Source organism: Astatotilapia calliptera, chromosome 11, assembly GCF_900246225.1.
Source record: "Astatotilapia calliptera chromosome 11, fAstCal1.2, whole genome shotgun sequence".
NCBI classification, from domain to species: Eukaryota; Metazoa; Chordata; class Actinopteri; order Cichliformes; family Cichlidae; genus Astatotilapia; species Astatotilapia calliptera.
In genome coordinates, this window is record NC_039312.1 from 34021689 (window position 1) to 34042639 (window position 20951).

At 41.0% G+C, this 20951-nt stretch overlaps 2 protein-coding genes across 11 annotated transcripts in view; one reads left to right on the forward strand and one right to left on the reverse strand.

Annotated features, from left to right (window-relative positions):
* The first annotated feature begins 1256 nt into the window (after positions 1 to 1256).
* tnfb (tumor necrosis factor b (TNF superfamily, member 2)) lies at positions 1257 to 2987 on the forward strand. The gene is made up of 4 exons (XM_026183917.1): positions 1257 to 1537; positions 1637 to 1691; positions 1791 to 1850; positions 2116 to 2987. The coding sequence occupies exons 1-4, from the start codon at positions 1349 to 1351 to the stop codon at positions 2553 to 2555; spliced, it is 744 nt and encodes a 247-aa protein (XP_026039702.1). The 5' UTR covers positions 1257 to 1348; the 3' UTR covers positions 2556 to 2987.
* An 877-nt stretch (positions 2988 to 3864) lies between these two features.
* gabbr1a (gamma-aminobutyric acid (GABA) B receptor, 1a) overlaps positions 3865 to 20951 on the reverse strand; it is a 130699-nt gene continuing 113612 nt past the window's right edge. For 8 of the 10 annotated variants that reach the window (XM_026183904.1, XM_026183911.1, XM_026183908.1 and 5 more), the window contains 5 exons: positions 17339 to 17432; positions 13679 to 13806; positions 11394 to 11522; positions 10474 to 10617; positions 3865 to 6591 (listed from right to left, as the gene is read on the reverse strand). In XM_026183904.1, the coding sequence (XP_026039689.1) occupies positions 6307 to 6591; positions 10474 to 10617; positions 11394 to 11522; positions 13679 to 13806; positions 17339 to 17432 (780 nt within the window). In that variant the 3' untranslated portion in view covers positions 3865 to 6306. Of the gene's footprint in view, positions 6592 to 10473; positions 10618 to 11393; positions 11523 to 13678; positions 13807 to 17338; positions 17433 to 20951 lie in introns of those variants that run through there. The other 2 variants (XM_026183912.1, XM_026183914.1) reach the window with 2 other exon arrangements.

A 20951-nucleotide genomic window follows, 5' to 3' on the forward strand; every position in this document is an offset into this window, starting at 1 on the left:
CCAGCCAGGTGTAAATATTGTAGGATGATGTAATAGAAAATGAACTGATAGTGTGCTAAAAATATATCACATTTCTTCATAGGAAACATTGCTGTTGTGGACAATGAGTTCTCTGCATGGCAACATTTTTGCTGCAAGGTGCTCAAAATGCCAATTAAACCCTTTTAATTGGCATTTTTAAGTAGCAATTATGTACTTTCTGTATCCAACAACCAGAACAGATGTAGTCAGCTAGCATCAGCTGGGCGAGAATGCTTCAGTGTTTACGTAGTGTCACACAAGAATAAGCCTCTTATTGTGTGTAGACAGACCGTGTCCTCTACACACTTGTGGCTTTTGTGCATGTTTTTTGGTACAGCAAGAATAACATGCAACTTCTGTGGCACAAAAATGACTCCAAAAGAGGATGTCCGCAAAACTGTAGTTTCTCTAATGGCCACTAGAGACTCCCAGGTAGTTTAGTAAGCAAGCGTTTTAGTTTAAACTCGGATGTTAGCACACTGCCCTCTGGGCAAATAATGGCCACTTATGGCTTGAAAAAAACCTACATGGCAAAAACGAGACCTTGTGGTAGTTGTGGCCATCTTTTATATACAGTCTATGGGTAAAAAGAATACAACAACATGAATGTACTTTTTTTGAGTGAAAGGCTCCCTGTTTCTCAAAAGAGCTTTGAGCAAAATAACACTTCTGTGAAATACACGGTAAAGGCAAGCTTGACGTGAGCAACAAAAACACTCTAGTTACTAGAACTGCACTACATGCCAGAGAAAAATGTGTAGATTTGATTTGGAGAAAAGCTATTATGTCAGTGTACTGTGAAGACTTTACTAATAATTTATACAAGTCACGGTGGGGTGGGGGTTGTTTATTTATAATGTCCCTTTTCTGACCTCAAAATGTTGGTGAGCTGTACGAGTTAACCTCAGACACAGTGTGGTGCAACTGTGTGTCTGTCTCTCATCGTGTGTGTGCCTGAATATCTGTGTATATAATTTTTTTAGAAAACCAAAAGTCGCCATCAACCACTTTCCCATCCTGAAACCATAACTCCTGCGGTGACACTCCGCTAAATGTTCTGTAACTTTTCCTTCCCTCTCACTCTCCTTTCTCCATGACCCCGGTTGCGCTGCTGCCACCGCTGTTGCTGCTGCGCTGTCTCCACTTACACGGTGACATCACTGGAGTTTCCCCTGCAGCTGCATAAATACTACAGACTCTCCAGCAGAAGTTCACTCTTAACACAAACAGCACACTCAAAGAGAGAAGTGTCAGCACAGAAGACACAGACAACTGTTCAGTTTCTGGATTTCTTTAAAGATCAGACGGCAGAGGCTTTGTGCACAGCATGGTTGCATACACAACCACACCAGTTGATGTCGAGGCCGGTCCTGAGGCGAAGACTGTAGTTTTAGTTGAGAAGAAATCACCTGCAGAGTGGATATGGAAGGTGTGCGCCGTCCTCGTCGTCGTGGCTCTTTGTTTAGCAGGTGTCCTGCTGTTTGCCTGGTACTGGAATACGAGGCCAGAAAGGATGGTAAGGAGCATCTCATCTTTTCGAGTATGATGAAAAGTCTTTCAAAACCTGTGTGTGTGTCTATATATGTATCTAAGGATTCTTTTTTCCTCCATGCAGACACAAGTAGGACAGCCAGAAGCACTAAAGGCGAAGAACACTGGCGAAAAACCAGGTGATTATACACATGGGTGCTTATGAGAGGTTTTGAGAGCTACATTTGAGTCTTTGTGGATTATTTGAGACAAGCTCACATTTTTCTTCCTTCCTTCAGAGCCCCACTCCACGATAAAATGGATCAGCAGCAAAGCCAAGGCAGCCATCCACCTAGAAGGTGAGTCACCGCTTACCTTGATTTGGTCCTCAGCAAACAATAGGCTCATAATCTCAGCCTTCAAAGGAGCTTTTCTGAGTTTTTCTTCTCCCTCTGTGGTATTGGTAGCTCTCTTCTTTTTGGAAACCAAGAGCACAATAAGGAAGTCCCATAAGTCATTCATTAGCTTCAGTCAATACTTCATTCTGCTCTCCAAATAACAAACCTGTCAGTAATTCACACTCCGGTATTTCAAGGCTGTAACGTTTCTGATCTTTACTTGCAGGCAGCGACTCAAAAGGTCATCTGGAGTGGAGGAATGGTCAAGGCCAGGCGTTCGCTCAGGGCGGCTTCAAGTTGGAGGCCAACAAAATCATCATCCCACACACCGGCCTGTACTTCGTCTACAGCCAGGCATCCTTCAGGGTGATCTGTGGGAATAGCGATGACAATGAAGATGAGGAAAAAAGCCTCACAATTCTCAGCCACAGGATCTGGCGCTACTCAGAGTCTGTGGGAAGCCCCTCCACTCTGATGAGCGCCCTGAGGTCGGCATGCCAAGACACCATTCAGGATAGCTTCTCAGACCACGGCTGGTACAACGCCATTTACCTGGGCGCTGTGTTTCAGCTGAACGAAGGAGACACGCTGTGGACAGAAACCAACCAGCTATCAGAGCTGGAGACTGACGAAGGAAGGACCTTCTTTGGCGTGTTTGCACTTTGAAACGACTCTCCGCTTTGAGCAGAAAAGCTGCATGGAGCTTAAAAACTATGTGAACATATAGTTTTTTATTTCATCCACATGGTGATGTTTAAATATTGAAATCTCAATGGAGATGAAATTCCCAGCTGAAAACGTTAGGCTGGTTTTTTAAAACTATATAAACTGTAACAGTTTGCAACATTGTTTCTACTTTAGGCACTTTTGACATATTATTTATACTGACCTGAGATTGTATGAGGCTAGATTTCCTCTGCTGTATCAGATGATGACAAGGCTCTTTGGCTCAAGAGTTCAGATACAGAGGTGCTGTCATAGCTTGTATGTATTTATTTGTATTTATTTGTATTTAAATCACTGGGACCGGGACTTTAAAGGTATTTATATAAGTTTATATAACTTTAAAAATTTATATAAGTTGTGAAAAGAATAAAAATGCAGAAAACTACAGAGAATGGTCTCCTGTAATAGTTAGAAGTCTGTCCAGCCGGCGCTGCAGCACACACACACACACACACACACACACACACACACACACACACACACACACACACACTAGTTGGCAAAAGCTGCTATGAAATTCCTCCACAGCCAGCAAATACTTCCTTTGTTGGATCACACAAGTGGAGGGGAATTTCCTGCTTTTTTTCTGCCTCTTGCCGAGTGCTGTGTCAGGTGGAGGCCCACAGAAGCCTCAGCTCAGAGTGGGTTTTCCCCAATGGCAGCCATCCACCCCCACACACAGCCTCTCTCGTTCTCGACACCAACCCTTTCCCTGTGCATTACCACATACCTTGCTTTCAGTCAGCTGAAAAAAGACGGAACGGGAAGCTGTGCGAGATGAGGGATCATGGGACTGTGGCACAGCTGGGTTTGTCAGACTGTCATCATCTATAAACACACATCATACAAATAACGGACGCACTTGGGAGCAATTTGTCTACTTTTGTTTCATATGCAAGGCAAACATCCACTCATTGTCTCGGTAATGAGGTTCCCACTGGGCTTTACAGTTGGTCATCGTGTCAAATTTTGCTTCTAGCTTTTGTTTAATGAGTTTTTCTTCTGGGTTTATTTGGTTTTTTGAGTCCTGCAGAGCTGACCTAGAGACAAATATCAAGTTTCACTTGGACATAGATGAATTGGTCAAAACAGCCCGAGCAAATCAGAAAAACAACAAATAACTGGTGACATCTAGTGGATAGTGCAAACATGAGCAAACATGTGCTGTGCCTTTGGAATATGCACAACAATCCATATGATATGTCCACATATTTTAAAACGTATCAATTAAAACACGAGAAATACCCAGTGGAAAAAACAAATATTTTATTTATGGTACCCATATATCTGCATACACATACTCTGAAATATATTAACATTTAATATCTTAGATATAGTGAATACAAATATCCCCAAATCCATGTATATTCTTATATATGTGCAAGATAATAGAACATTTCTGAAGTAATTTCTGCATTCATATACTACACTATCAAGTGATCAAGGTACTGCACAGTTAATAAATATGGCCTATTTCATTCATTTAAGTTGACTTTGACGGTCCTCCCCCAAACCCTGAGCTAAACCGAGTAACAGCGACACAGAGTGGAATCGTTTGTTCGGTTTAAAGTGCACACTGTGATTTACAGATATTTAAAAATATTTGACAAAGTGTTGTGTTACCTGCTAACAGCGTCATTCAGGCGTCATTGCTTTATAAAATCTGGAAATAGCTCATGAATGAAATAGTACATCCGCATTAACTGCCGAATAAATACACTATGTCACATTACTTTAAGTCCTTCATGGATGCTTTCACCACTTAGCTGAAGGCAAAAGATGAAGAAAATAAATTAGCTTCATTCCCAATCGTCTGTGGGAAAAAGGAAAAAATTCATGTACGTATACATAAGACACAAAAAACGAAGTTTACAAGTATGACGGGTAACAGATTTACAGGTATAAAAAAAATTGTGCTTTCTCTGCATATCTACAGTAATAGCCATCACAGAAGCCCTCAACGTTTCACTGTTGTCCAAACATAAAGTGGTTTAGATTTACAAAAGGCAGAAAGTACAGACTGTGCTTCTATTAAGTATGTTGGAATTTGGATGGCTCCAGTTTTGTAGACTGTATATGAATGTGTTTGACGGATAACTGTACCCCGTGAAATTAGGCAGCCAGAATAGACAGCTGGGCCTTGGTCATCATGGTAAGTGATGGTGATTACTCATATCAAATGTTTCCAGGACTCCACAGATAAAAATCAAACTGTCTGATATCCCATTCAATGCAGTCTCCTTGTGCACATCTGGAACACTTCCATTCTCTGTCCAAGGACCATTCAACCTCATATATGCGCTTCCATGTATCAGAACACTAATGCTTCACCATTTATTTTGGGGCTGACGATGGATTTCCAAGGAGCTAAATCTGGCTGAGTGACAAATTTACAGTGTTTAACCCTTGAAATGCCAAGAAAAACAACTGACCCTCAGGAGGCGATGTCATGGTCTTTAATCCTTTATGTGCTTAAACGATGACAGAACGAAAGATTTACTGCGTTTAACCTTTTAAACGTTCGGAAAATTTCACTCCTCATGAACATCCTGGTTGCACTCCTGACCTCCTGGACTGCCAGAACTGCACACGGAGTGTATTTCCACTGATAACTGGTGTTTGGCCCCACTGAAGCGAAGGGCCCCAAATGGTGATTTGAAAGTAGGGTCAGCATCAGTGCTGGATAAGATCCAGAAGTGCACAAGAGGACGACCCCAAAGGACTGTAGATGACAATATCTGCAAGATACGTTAGATGCAGGCTTGATGTGACTTGACTTGATGTCTCCTACTGTACTGTACTGCTAAATAAACACAAACTTCAAAAAATACATTGTAAAATATGATTTCAAACCCCAAAGCTATCAAAACTGTCCTCATTCATCAGTAACTTTGATCATTGTCTTCTTCAACATGGGTCTAATAAGGAACTAGCTTATTAAAATGCAGTTTTGTACTTGAACACACAGTCCTGACAACAGACATCCATGCATGCTTAGCTCCCTGGCCGTTTTAAATTATGGCTGTTTAATAATGCACATTTTTCGCTTCTGAGCTTCTCGGCTGCTTTTAGAGGAAACACTAGAGGGGGAAAAAAAGTCAAAACTGTACATTGCTTTGTCCCTTTGCAAATTTCAGTTTTCACAACTCTCCTGAAAGCTTAACAGAGAATAGAACAACAACTCTATGACAAAACAATCAAATATTACAGACCAATATAAATCACTACCGCATGTCTGTCTAGTTAATGAACTCGAGAGACAAAATGTGGAGACGATATAGCAAAGACACAAACACATCCTTTGAAGATCCTCGACACTGCGTCTCCACAACGAAACCAGATAACGAATGAGGGAGCGGAATGATTAAGAGACTATTGTTCACTTGATCTTTGAAAAAGACGTCGTGTGCTGCTAGTCTTAGATGTGCTTGTCGCCACGTCGAGCCACCGCGTGCGCCGTGTTTCTGGGTTGAACACAGTGAGATCAAAACTTAGAGGATGGGTGTTACCTGTGTGACTCTCCCCGAGTATAAAGCACTCCCGTGTACTCATTTCAGCTTCCACGCCGTGTTTTAAAACAGTGTCACTACTCCGCTGTGCTCGTTGCCCAAACAAGTGAAACTCACAGTGTCTCGTGCTGTTCTGTGTCCCTCGTGTGCGCCTCCCCCACCCGAACCCTCCCGTGTTTCACCTATTTATACAGCAGCGGGATCTGGCTGTTGTGACAGTGGTTGCGGCTCATCTTGCTGTCTGCTGGGTAGAGGTTGGAGGAGTTGGAGAAGGAAGGTGGGAGGGAATGATTGTCCGTGGTTGGGTTGGGATAGCCGGGCGGAGGGAGCAGGGACTTGGGATCTGGCTGAGAAGAAGGAGGCGGGGCATTGTGGTTCTGATTCTGGCCCGTGGAGGGTCGGCGGCGGTTACGTAGAGCCTGTCGTTCAGCCAGCTGATTGCGGAGCGCCGAAACCCTCTCTTCTTTCTGAAAACACAACCAGAGTCTGCAGTTACAAACTGAAGCATCCCTACGATGATCTAGAGCAGATATTTGTCATGTGATCGGCACACAGCCCCGGGGGCCGAAGCATCAGCCCGTGACTGACACTCTGTATAACTGCAGCACAAGCACGTCACAGATTTTTATATCAACTCTCAGAAGAAGAAAAGCACAAACACTTTTCTGGTGGCCAGCCATGAAGTTAAAACTGCCTGGGTTCCTTTGACAAAAACTGTGGGATTTTTCCATGATGTCAGTTTGTTGAAGTGTATATGCGATCAGTAGGTCTTGCACCAGGTCACATAACTTGACATTTATGATGATGCAGAATTTCCCAGATAACTTCTGTATTCTTATTTAGTTGATTATTAATGAACACTTTCTCTGAGATGCACAAAGGTTTCAAAATTCACAAGCGGGGTATTTCCTAAAGTATTTATGATGTAGAACAAAATGTGATAATAAAATAATAAAATAAAACTTTTTGACTTTGAGACAATGACCTGCTGCACCTGATGGTGAAAGCAATGAAGAATGTTCGTCAGCTAATGCTGATCCATTTGTTTCAGGATCATTGAAGTCGCTGTTCTGTGGCAGAAAGCATTAAAGCAAACACATCATTTTTACACTGTCAGTTTAAATTAGCCAACATTGAATTAGCCAGGGTTGGCGTGATGATGTGATTTTGCCGCAGGGACAGGAGTGTTTTTCCATACTGTGCAGGACTTTAGAGAATCTGATTCAAAATCTATCTGGTGTTCAGAAAAGTAACTATGAGTTGATGTCCAATGAAAACTGCACTGTCAGAGGGTTTTTGTAGTGTCAGTCGCTGCAATTTTATACTGTTAACTAATAATTATGTGAAAATGTAAGTTGGGCAATGATGCAGAGAAATTCAAAAGTAATGTAACGAGAAGAGTAACAAATTACTTTCTTCAGGAAGTAAATCAGTAATTTATTCATATTACTTTTTGATAAACCCCTCACATCCTGAGTGTCAGGATTATAAACAACCCCCTGTCTTTCTGCCAACGTCTCACTTTGTGCTCCTGAAACTTTTTCCAATTACAAAGTTCATAAAAAAACCCCATTTCCGGGTCCCTCATTCTGCTGGCGGTGGATTCCACCACGCAGCAGCTTTTAGTCATTTTCCATTTTTTGCTTGCAGATGGATCTGACAAGGAGTCACCTTCACACAACAAAGTCAGAGAGAGACATTGATTTTTTCCCTCCTGTGTGGATGGGACGTAACTGCACTCTGCCTCTATAGGTTAATAAGTACATTTTAAAAATAATAATTAAACTGATTAAAAATAAATCACAGTGAAAAAGCAACTCTGATATCTGATTAACTGCTTCAGAAATGTTAATAGTGAAATACATTTGTGGGTTTCAGCTCCTCAGCTTGTGTGATTTATGTGAGTGAAATATCTTTGGGACCGTTTGGGTGACAAAACAAGACATCAGAAGATGTTATTACAGGTTCAGGGCTATTATGACTCTGAAGTAAACAAAACCAGGATGTGTGGATGAATATGCATGTTGATTAGCTCACCCAGCAAGTGTCCCTGGACGGCGATCCCCGAAGAACATAGCAAATTAGCCTTCTGATTATTCCAGGATTTAAAATTAGACTTTTTATGCTGTTTATATCACTGCTCATATTTTTTTATTATTAGTGCTGTTAGTAAAATGTCACACTCAGGCACTTTTTTTAAACAATTGTTGCTGCTTTAACGTAGAAATTTCCCCTTACAGGTTAAAAAAGCACATTTAACCTTAAACACAAGTGTTTTATATAATTCATAGAAACCTGCAGGGAACTTGTGCTACTTCCTGTAAAATATTCTCTGAAACTTCCCTAAATATCTACAAGGAGATGGCAGAACGCCACATAACACAACCCAGTGAGCCACCGCAGATCTAATAATGTTAAATATAGAAAGCTGGAATACACGGTCACTACAGTAATCAGCAGAGGTCCGGCAGCCTCGCCTCTGTCAGTGCGCCCCAGGCTGTGGCTACAATGTAGCTGCCATCACCAGTGTGTGAATGGGTGGATGACTGGATGTGTAAAGTGCTTTGGGGTCCTTAGGGACTGGTAAAGCGCTATACAAATACAGACCATAATGAAATGAATTGTTACTTATAAAGAAAGATGAGCCAGAAATAACATGAAAACAAAACGGTTATTTCGCTGTTATTAACAGTGATGACAGCAAAAAAACACAATAACTGAAACTCCCGTCTCCATTGGCAGGACTTTCCCAGCATATACAGGAATGTTTGATTATCCCAAAAAAGGTTGAGGGAAACAGCAGGAAAATCACCACAGCAACAATAACATTATTATAATGTTTAACTAGTTGTTTCTTCTTTTTCATTCACATCTTTGTTTCTGAAATTGTCAAAACTACCAGGAAAATGCTCCGATTCCTGAAAAGGTATTTCACATAAGCTAACACATCCTCACTGGGACAGTAAATGGTTCACTCTGTGCAGCATGATCACATTTAGAGAACGACCAAAGACCAGCTGTGCAAGAAAAAGTAAAAACATATCTTTAAATTAAGCAACAACAATAATAATTTTGTCACCATAATTAAAGTTTTCGAAACTGAAATAAAAATAACAATAAAGAATTAAATCAAACATGAATTTAATAAGTGAAGAGATGCAGGTTTTTGATTACTTTTAAAACATAAAGCGACAGACAACCTTTCACTAAAAGTTACATAATACTGTTATTACTGTAGTTTTAAGGTTTCAGGTGACTTTATTTGTTCCCATTAGGGTTTAAAATCACAGCCATTAAAAAAACGAAAGAAACTTCAGTCTTTGCTGGATGTCCTCACTCGCTCTGTGGCAGCTGTGGTTTCTAATAATTGAGTTTTAGACTGAAAGATCAGATGAGCCACAGTCTGTGTCTCTGGGAACGCAACACTCACCTCCTCAGTCAATGCAGACGGAGCTTCAGAGTTTTCCCCCTTTAACTTGAACCATTATCAAAACTCTGCTTTTTTTGGCCTCTGACACTGTTTTTCTTTATTTTTCAGTTTCTCTGGCTGAAAATCCTCAGATTGTTTTGCTTTAGCCGACAGGCTTCTCCAAGAAAACAGCTTCACTCTTTGCTGTTCAACCCCGAGGTAAATGTGCTTCCATACAAAGAGAATGGCGGCAGGACAAAGAGCGTTTTAATGATGGACAGAGCTTCCAGGTCTGAAAAGTGAACCCAACAAAAAGTGCCAAGTTTTCCAATTAGAGAGAGCGTCTAGCCTTTAAGGGTCTTAGGCACTAGTTTTATACTCAATAACATGCTAAGTTACCTTAGTCATTAATATAATTAAAAACAAAGATTATCCGAGGTAAGCTCATTGGCTAATGAGCTGTCAGCCAATGAGTGTGCAGACTGCGATGGTGAAAATGCTTCATAGCAGGATTTGAAACGGCACCATCACAGTGTTTATATCCATCATTTCTATTGTCTATGATTAGTGAGCGAACATGCGTTTATTGATTTATAATGATTCCGACACACTAACGCACAAATACACTTAAAAGGAATTTTCCACATGCATCTAATTACCGTGCAGGTTAAGAGCATTTCTATGCACATATTAGGCAATGAGGTCATCACGTTTGCACTGCATGGGAACATCTTGCAGCATATCTATGTTCACACAGGCAGCACTCTCAGTGCTCAGCATGCCACACAAACATACATAATAAATGAATTACATAAGATATCTGTACAATGATTTTTTACGAGTGTGTAGTATATCTATCGCCTTCACGGGTGAACTCCAGGTTAAACTGGAATCTGTATTTAATAATAATGATATGTGCATCTGTTTAATGCGTCCTCACCTCCTGGATGATCTTTTGCAGCTCCCTGTTCTCCCTCTCCAGCTGCCTGGACTTTTCCTCGTCGTTGTTGTTGGTGGACGAGCCGGTCTTCAGGGTGTCCTGCTGCTCCGACTGCCACTCGCCGCGGGTGATGAGACGCCGCATCTGGACCGTTGCAGAGACAGGAATTCAATAAAGAAGAAAATCAGGACTGAGACCAGCTACCCTGCGCCCAATGAATAATGCATCTATTCAGAGCCCGTAATAAAACATCTTTAATATTTGCAGCCCTCTCAGCCAAATCACTCACATTTCTCTAAAGGCTTAAAAATATTATTCATCACTGAAGACTTTTATTTTACTTTAGTGACAAGTTCAGCACTCGCTGCTGCGCCGTCTCTGCACAGCAGTGAGCTCCCACAAATATCCTGATAATCAAAGGGTGGAGACGATATTGTGATTTCCTGTTAATGAAATTTGAATTTCTGTAAGCAGCACTCTTCCTTCTGTCTGCAGCATGTGCACCGCGCGGCTCTTCTTCTGTTCATAACAACCCAAAAAACCCACGGCACTGCCAGACGTGTAAAACGTCTCACTTTGTTTGTTGCGGAAGATTTTTTTTCCTACTCCAAATGTTTACGGCAGCTACAAATGTAAAAGCTCCCAGCAAGAAATTTCGCAGATTATTACCTTAATGTTGAAACGGTAAGACAGATATGATTTGAGCCGGTCCAATGTTGCGCTACACTCAAACGTCAAAGCGTGTTTATGCAGTTGGGAAACAAAAAAGCTGTCAGAGTGAATAATGTGATCGCGACTGTCGTGCGCTACAAGCTGCAGCTCATTCCTAAAGATGCTGAATTTGAAACGTTTGACCTTCAGTTTCACTTCACTATGAATGTCAGCGGATCTTAAAAGGTGTCAATCATGAGCAGGAGCACCTTGGGTACAAAGAGCACCACCAGTGTGATGTAGGCAGAGAAGACGATAGCTAGAGAAGCAAAGGCAAAGGAGGCGTCCTGCTGTGAAGACAGGATCATAGTCACCGGAGCTGTGATCAGGCACAACACCTGCAGGAAGACAGAGAGAGAGAAAGAAGTAAGAACAAAGGGGAGAGTGAGATTAAATGTAAAAAGAAAGAAGGGAGGTAGGGTTGGAGGACAGGAGGTGGAGAATAAAGCAGAGTTGGACAGCGACAGGATGAGAGGGGAGGAAAATCACATCCGTAAAAGCATCAGGCATCTGTTTATCATTCCGGGGAGGGCTCCCATGTGAAAACAGCATTAAAAAGTCATGACTGAAGTGGCAACAGCGTGCTGACAATCTCCACATTGTCATCTCATCAGGGCCTGGAGCTCACAACTTAGCAAAGAGGAAGGAGGTCCCCTCGCAGATGCCATTAACTATTGACATCGTCATAAAACTGAAATGTGAATATTATAAGATAAAATAGCAACATTAGACGTGACTCACATTGTGGAGCCATGGGACGAAATGGTCACGCAAAGCTGCATTTAATGACATCATAAACAACCATAAATGATGGATGGATGATAAATCGTCTCCTCGATAAATGAGGCGAGATCTGTCCATTTATTAATTATATATCCACAGAGTATAAGATGATAAATGTGCAGCTGCTCATTAGGGAGCTTTCTTATTCATATATTAATGGGGATTCGGGCCAGTGCAGGAAAATGTCAGTTAAAAACAGCAACCTAAAAAAAACGTTTGCCTTCTCTTGATCAAAACAGGGAAAAAAAACCTCTGCTGGCAGTTAAAGCAACAGAAACAACTTTTATTTTTTCTCCTGCAGACATTTTACATCAATTCCAAAGTTAGTCTGTGTCAAGAGTGTCAGGAAATGGCAGCAAGAATTTGTCTAAAGTGGCTACGGTGAACATAATGGCTGCTATTCCAGTGTGAAGTGCATCCTAGGTGCCTGCGTTTAAGATGATTCACTTGCTATTAACAGCCGCTGAAAAATGTTTATGACTGACGGCTGCTTTTACTGCCATTCTTTAGTGCCCAAATGGGTGCATTTTTAAACCTATTGCTGCCATGGGACGGGATAACTCCATACTGTGCATGTGGTCTCAGAGATACACTTTGCATTACCCGCACTGTGCAACACGCAGTACATGCCCAGCACTAAAGCTGAACTGCAGCACTCTGATAAGGTTGGCTTGCATCTGAGTGCTGCGCAGTAACAGTCTGCTTTGTATTCTTTTGATTTCATTTAACATTTACTTCACCGTGAAATGTCTTTGAGTTTGCACTTTGCAAACAAGACTTGAAATAAGAGTATCATAGCAGCGCAGGTACGATGAGGCAGCACCTGGAGCTGGCAGCAGAATGATTTGGATAGAAATGCAATAGGGGCTCTGAATTTAAGAGAAAAACATACATATATACACATATATATAAATCCCAGATCAAGATGAATATTAACTTCCTTGTTGAATCTAAATTGACTCTAAAATTTGAATTAAAGATTTACTCCCAACTGTAGGTGTACACAAAGCATTGTAGTCATGTTTGGGCAACTAATACAAGCCTAATATGGACCAATCGTGCTCATTTTCAGTGCTGTATTCTTATTCCAGGACCATTCATAATAATCCTTATTTATCTTATGTCATCCCTCGGTTCTTCCTCTGTCTGGAACAAGCCCGTCTACCTCCCCTGCCTCCCTGTAAGTCAGCGGCCCCTTCTCACTTGTTTTTTTGCAGAAGCTAGCATAATATAATTGTGATCTTGTGTATGCTGTCACTGCTTTGAATAATATTAGTTTTCACGCCACAGTACAAGCACATCCTGCATGCTAAAGAGTGATGCCTGCAGTTTACTTAAGGGATGTACGTATCGCTGATCACAAGTTATGCCGAGTTCCTTTAAATTACCTGTGACATTAACTTTTATAAACGACCAGAACCTGTAACGTATTGCCTCTCGAGAGCTGGCCAAGCTACCTGGCTGAACGAGCAGGAAAGTAACTTCTGGAAGGCAAAAAAAAATCTCAGCTCCAAAGTAATCATGGACCACTGGCATTGATTAACTCCCCGCTGATATACTGCGGGCATTTTGTGCTACGGAGTAATAAAAACCATACTTATTGCCACTTTGTTATTCCACATCCTACAAAAGCAAGACAGCTGTAAAAATTTAAACCGCCGCACCCAGAAATGGGCTTAGGCATGATGGAGCTGTTTCTTTACGGACTCACAGCAACGTTGTAAATAGCCATCCCCACGGCCCGATGGTCATTGATTTTTTCTGTGGAGACAGACTTGGTCTCATATGCCAGAAAAATGCCCAGCAGCAGCAGCAGACCCTTGTAGCCGTAAACCACACCTAAAGGAAAAGAGAGGAAGAGAGAGAACGGTGAGGCGATGGAGGTGAGTACAGATGAGCAGCCGCGTTATGCAACGCAGGCAGTTGTTTAAAGTGCAAATATTTATATAATATATAAAATATTAATATTAAATATGATGCTGATTTCCATTTTTATGTTAAGACTCAGCAGTTTTTCCTGAATCACACACACCCAAAAATTATTTATATTCATACTGCCTGCTATGCAGCTCTTCAGCTGAAGAGCTGTAACAAGCAGTTTTAGCTCCTCCCTAAAAGCCCAATTGCTACTCATTGGCTAGCTTCTGGAAGCCAGCAGAGGAGCAGCAGTTAGAGATAAAAAAAAAAAGTATTATCATTACAGGGAACATAATGCAGGCTTTAGGTGTTAATCAGGGTGTGATGGTGTTGCTATACAGCTTAAAATACTAGCCATCACCAAATGACTCTTTAGTGTCTCCCTGCACTCTGGGATATGTGCATGTGCATTAAATAAATGCAACACTATGAGGGACAGTTAGGGCCAACAGTAGGACTCCTGGGATGTCATGGGGGCTATAAGTTTGGTCATTAGCTTCTGAGAGTCAATCTTCTTTTCGGTTCGAGTGTAAGATTCTCCTGGTGAACATAATCTCACGCGTGTTCGTTCGGTCACGCACTCAATAAATAAACGACTACATGACTGAAGAAACCTAAACAGATGAACACATTCATATTATGAACAAAATCACAGACTATCTGCAAACATGTGAAACATGACAGCTCGGGACCATATTGGTTGGGTCTGATTATTGGGGTGTCATAACCCCCCTAACCCCCCTGGGAATTGCGCCCCTGCTTGGGACACGTCCCTTCTCCATAAATGAAATACTTTGGAACAATAGCAGGCTACCTGAAAGTGTCACGCACACGCTGTCAGGACAGTCTGATGCTGAATTATAGTTATAGCCCTGTAAAGTGTCACATATACACTGTGTTCCCTCTAAATTCTGAGATATTGGAAGCAAAACTCCTCATTTCCAAAAGACCAATTTCACATCAAAATGCCCTGAAATTGTGTAAGCGACACAGCGAGATAGTCTGTTATCAAGTGAAACTGGTGGAAAAATGGAAGTTTCTCTGTGTCATTTGCTGCTTTTCAGACTCAGATGGTGTTTGGAAATGGATTCTTTATTATTAGGCAATTCTTAAGTTTGCAGTTTGCAGCTGCTGTTCTTCTTGTTTATTTTCATTTTGTCTTGTTTACCTGTTTATATCTTTTATTTATTCATTTATTGAAAGTCTGAAATGAATCACTTTTTACAGGCCGTTACCATAAACCAACAAGTTTTGTCCCTTTGCCAGTGCTGTAGGCACAAACGTAAAGAATAACCTTTACCCGGTAGTAACTACGGAGAAAATAATGAAAGCTATTAAAATATGAACCAAATGAAAACTAATGAATAAAATGTTTAAAACAAAATCATTTGGAGTTTTCATGATTAATGCAATACAAATTTGTCCACCTAACATTAACACACGTGTGTAAAGGTAAAACATCCTCAAACCTTAGTCGTGTTTTTTTAGGCCAAGAAAACTGTCAGTAAAGAGTTTTGGCTTTTGAAGCCACAAAGACTATTTTGTATATATTTCTCAAAGTGGATGCTAAGGAGATGCTGAAATGTGACAGGTAGAGAAAAAAAGAGCACATGCCGTGGAACGTCTCCAGGATGCTGAGGTGGGAGGAGAAACTGGGGGGTTGTTGATGGGCTTCATTCAGATCAGCAGCAACATAAGAGACAGAAGGCCTTGAGGCTGTTGTAATTTTTGTCCTTGGATTGCTATTATGTCATTAAATTTTAATATTGTTTCAGGCGAGAGAGTAGCCACTTAAATCCTGAATATTTGGCCAGTTTATCCAAATAATGTCTGAAATCTGGTCCGTCTATTTTGGAGACAAAGATCCACCCGCCGGGTAAGATCGATCAGTGTCCATCACAGTCCCTGAGCTTGGCACACCCTTTAGGTCTTTACTGCTGACGTGATAAGTTGTAGTTGTGGATTTGGTTTCCCTGAATGTTTTTGCTTTTGCTTGTATGCCATTAGATACCACTGCAGGATACCGTCATAGTGACATGACTGCTTCCATTAATTTTAAAGTCAGCTCTCCATGAATTGTATATGTTACAGCAAATTTACTAGTAACAGGAAGCATCACATATCCTGTAAAAACAGCCGCGTAATGCCTCTGGAGGCAAATCTGCGACCCTGATATCTCAGATTTAGCTTTTGCAAGCAAGGTTGTGTTGCATTGTGGGAGCTACAAGAGCCGTTTTTGACCTTTTTTACCAGAGTAAGATCTTTCTTTTTTAGCTATGCAAGCTAGCTTGAGGTACAAGGGTAGCCTCTTCTTGGTCAATCACATTTTGAATGACTGAATAATTCTACTCCGATTTGGATGAATTTAATGGAATATGGTATAATCATGAAGGCTGGGCGAATAAACTCAATGTCTTTGGTTTTCCTGCCTCCTGGTCTCTAGACCTGTGTGACTGAGACCTAAAATCATGAAACAAAAAAGTCCCAGACAAGCCTTAAACTTCATACTGCTGTATGAAAGTCATGGATTTTCTTATGAGGACTTTAAACGATTAGTTGGGCTTTCTCACCTGGTAAAATTGTATCATGACATGTGTACGGTTTATGGTGGAAAGTGACACTAGTGTGTGTTAAAATGTGACAACAGTGTGAGAGTGAGACAGCTTTGGACTCTCTGGGGATGTCAACATATGAAGAGACTTGCAGAAGTCAATCAATCACCAGCTACACATCGATAAAGGCCTTTAGTCCCCCGGTCTTATTTTAGTTTGTGTCTCAAATACATTTTATGTATATTTAATGCAAAATAACTGAGATATTTATGGATGTTTTACAAATTTTGGGCTCATGCTGACTTAACACCAAGTGCTGGTGATAAATTCAATGTGGCCTTTGAGGAGTAAAAACACTGCACAGATGTAAAGTCAAAAATGTTGATACAATAGATACTGAAGAGAAAAATATGCTGGATACAAAGAAATCCAGTCAGAGTCGGAGAGAAAAGAGAATCGGTGACTGAGTAAAATTCAACACTTATTCAGACTGTCCATTGTTTCTTTACACCGCCTGATATTAAAGCACCATCTTTTCTTCCCAGAGAAGGGAAATGCTATGGGGCAATGGCCCAGTTTGTGACCCACATTATTTGAATTTCAGCACCATTATACTTTCATAAGAGCTGCCACACTAAGAAAGATAGCGGCAAGACAGACAGAGAGAGGGACTGCGTGGGCCGACAAAAAGCAAAGAGGGAGTAAAGCAGGAGAGAAAAGAGGACTCAAATGTAAGGGGCGGCGGGGGCTGAGGGATACGAGGGCTGTGATATGAGACCTGTTAAATTCTGAGTGAGCGGCAGTGACGTGTGTGCGCATATGTCCGCGTGTCACAAAGATACTCAAAACCAGAGGAGGGTGAAGCAGAATAGGGAGACAGATTGTTAAGAGAGGACAGATACCGAGCCACGTGTTCATCTTCTTTGAGCTGCAGTGCTCCAGCAGGGGCTGAATCAGGACATCCAAATCTTCTTTAGGAGCCTCCTTAGTGAACTTCTACTCACACGGCAGACAATGGAAAAGGAAAAAGGGATGGAAGGATGAGAGTGAGAAAGGGAAAGGGAGCGAGAAGACAGAGAGGGGGAGATAATAAGAAACTATGAAACAGTAGCATGGGCAAAATTGCACAGTAAGTATAAGCCTCAGCGACCGATCCCCTCGGGTAAATAGGGCCTTCCCGACAGGCAGATATAGATCACTGAATTAAAAGGATATCAGACATCCAATAAATATGAAATATGAGCATTTTAAAAGTCCATCAAATGTAAGATTTGACTGTAATTACATCCACTGTGGTGCAGGTTTGTAAATCGCTTGCTCCCGACTGAGGACGAAAGTGCTTAATGAGTATGTTTGCGTGCATTTGAGTATCCTGGTGTTCTCATCTTAATCTGATTTGGACTGTATTCAGGACATAAAATTTAAATGGAAGACTGTCCGAAGACACAATAATAACATCTGTGTCTCGATTCCTGAACACTGACATTCATTTTCTACTAAATGAGGCTAAAGAGATAAAGTCAGTTTGCTTTTGCTGTGTGGGTCACCACCCTGTCTCAGCACAAACACCATTCCTAATCTGCAAGACACGGACTGCATATGAAAGATGAATTTAGAGATCATGATCGCTGATTTGTGAACTCTGCATTTTAATGCCTCACAGTTGGTGCTTTCCCCTTTGCCATGTTTATCAGAGCAGCCAGGAGGACCATGCTGGATGCCATTAAAATAAAAAAAATATTCAAATGGCGCCAACACTAAAAACATGTCTGTGACTCTATTATTAGCTGAGTTGAAGACACCGGCTAGTAGCATCTCCTATCACTCAAAATGTCCATCATATGTCCGCATGTCTTAGTAATATTTAATAATAAGAATCTACTGGGCTCATTTTGCGTGCTGCTTGGAGCTAGTCTCAAGCGACACTTTGAGGGACTGCTTTCCCATTTTTGGCATCACTGTCTTGGCTTTGCTTTTTGGCTACAGAAGCTGCTGCTTGGTGCAACACCCACAAACAATGGCAATAAGAACAAAAGGCAAAATGCGGAGAGAAGGATGCTGCCACCTTGCACTAATGACTTAATTTGCAACCAGAGTTTGCACAGCTGTAACCGTGGGTGGAGACAAGGTATCAAGGACAATGTATTATTATGCATGTAGGTGCAGAAGACAAACAGCTTGAAGCTAATAACATTTGTCTAGAAAACAGTTAGCATGAAGCTAGTTCTTTGACAACGAAGGACATTCCAGAAGCCGGTTGGGCTACTGTGCTGACTTTTGGGCATTTCCAATGCAAAATGATGGTAACTATTTCAGTTATATTTTGGCTTTACTTTTGTACTTTGGGATGAGAGCTGGTGAGCTGTCCATTTGTATATGCACTCTATGGCAACACTACAAAAACCCACTGTAACTCGTGTCAAAGGTTCCCTGTGGTGAGGACACAAATGAGGACTAACATGAGAGTTTAGGGCTTTGCGCAGGTTTTAAACAGAACGTTCTGTCTCTGTTTGTCTGGATGCGAGCTATTCCTGCTGCTCCGGCTCGTCTTGGTCACTTCCGTTTTTTCCTACACAGACAAAATCATCTCTTACTCAGTTTCAACATCCCTGCTCTCATCCACTCCAATCTCCTCCCTTCATCTGTGGCTCTGCTCTGTGATGTTTCATCTCATTGGAGTCTAACCAAAATAACTTTAATTTGCATGCTCACGTTTCCGCAATAAATTTTGGTCTTATCTTCCAAATGATCTCTTCCTCTTGAAATGCAGATCATTTCGCGGAGTAGAAAGTGTGAAGTGGTAAAAAGAAGCAGAGGAGAGCACTTGCAATTTTCCCATCATTGCAGTGGTTTCAAATCAGAATTTTCATGTTAGCAGTGATTTACCTGCGTGCGTTTTCGTTTTATGAAAGGGGTGACTCACAGTGACAAACACACACTGCAGTTTCTCTGTTTTACAGCGTATTTTGCCCCAGTGTTTTTACTCGCCGCAGCTCTCAAAGCATTGTTTTCAGCTGCAGCAGGCAGCCGTTTTTAGCAAGAAAGCTGCAAAAGCCCACTGTGCACAGTTAGTAACTAGCTAGTGAATATAGTAGCTCATTTAGCAGCCAAAGAGCCAGATATTTCTCTCAGAGGTTAGCAGAGAATAAAAAGAGACCTAAAAGAAATTCAATTGGTTACCAGAAAGCTTGTTATGCCACTATTCAGTTTGGAAATAAAGTAAAACTTGAATATAGATTTTTTTAAAATTGCCAGTTATTGGACTTTAATTTTAATAGATTTCAAATCAAAGCAAACAGCCAAACTGTCCTTCAACTAATATCTCTTCAAGCTGGTGTGGATAAGCAAGTATCACATCATCCATTATCAATGTGTTCTGAGCTCAAAGTGAGTTCAGCAATGTTTCATTTTTCCCCACTGTGACACATCAAAATGGCTCATTATGATATCAAAAAACACAAAACATAGAAGCATTAACTGAATTTGGACACTAAGGGGATAAAAAGCAGCAAAGGAATATGTAGCCATCTCTTTATGCTGCAGGTTTTCCAGCGTTCCCTCTCTATGTTGAACTTTAACTTTGGTCAGCTACATATTTTAAGGAATATCCCTCAGTTTTTAGCTGCTAACTTCAACACAGACTGACTGACTGCTGTGTAGTGCTCAGCAGGTAACACAGGGCACCTTAATGGGAGGTTTTTCTTCTCTGAAAATTATTGTCTGTGTTATTATTGAAAAGAATTAAAAAGAAGTTTAAAAGGTAGATTGAAACGGTTAAAAAAGTAAAGATGGGTATTCGGTTACCCCGCAGTCTTACAAATGACCAGCAGGGGGAGCCTCCCGTGGTTTCGATAAGAAGTCAGCGTGTTCAGAAATTTGTGGAAAAACGACCTTTCTGCCATGTTGGTTACATTTACGTTTGTTTATACATTAATAAAAACTTTCCTGCTGAGCTTATGGTCAAGTTTTGTTTCATAAAAAATTGTAAATTCATTAAGAGTCAAATAAATACAAACTTTGGTTGCTTTAGAGAAGCTGCTTTGTGAGAGTGCAGTGTTTCTATGTCAGAGTCATAACGCTCGTGTCAAAGATTCAAAATAACTACTGTATGATGTTACAGGCACCACATCTATTTCTCTGTATACTCTGTAGTGAAAAAATACTCCATATCCCTTCACTACAGGGAAAAAATGATTTTTTTTCCTAAACTGTAAGAGCTGAAAATGAGCAAGCCTGAAGATTCAAACAGACAGAACCATTTTTTAAAATATACTAATGGTGTGTTTAAAGTACTATTACAATTTAATGGAAGCCGTTGGTATGAAGAAACAAAGCATGATGGGTGACCCAATCACAAGCGCACAGTTATGATTCTTACAACACTTGAACAGCGGCTTAGCATCAATCGCACCGGCCCGCGTGGCCATTTTCTAAAGTTATTGTTCATAATGTGAACGTAGTACAAGACCACAGCAACGGCAGCAATACTTTACTTTGTAGTAAGTGTATGCAAAA

Bases quoted from the DNA above. Each gene is read 5' to 3' on its own strand.
- tnfb (XM_026183917.1), top strand. From the start codon at position 1,349: ATGGTTGCATACACAACCACACCAGTTGATGTCGAGGCCGGTCCTGAG. The intron at 1,538-1,636 runs GTAAGGAGCATC...TCCTCCATGCAG, and splicing joins ATACGAGGCCAGAAAGGATG to ACACAAGTAGGACAGCCAGA. The intron at 1,851-2,115 runs GTGAGTCACCGC...CTTTACTTGCAG, and splicing joins GGCAGCCATCCACCTAGAAG to GCAGCGACTCAAAAGGTCAT.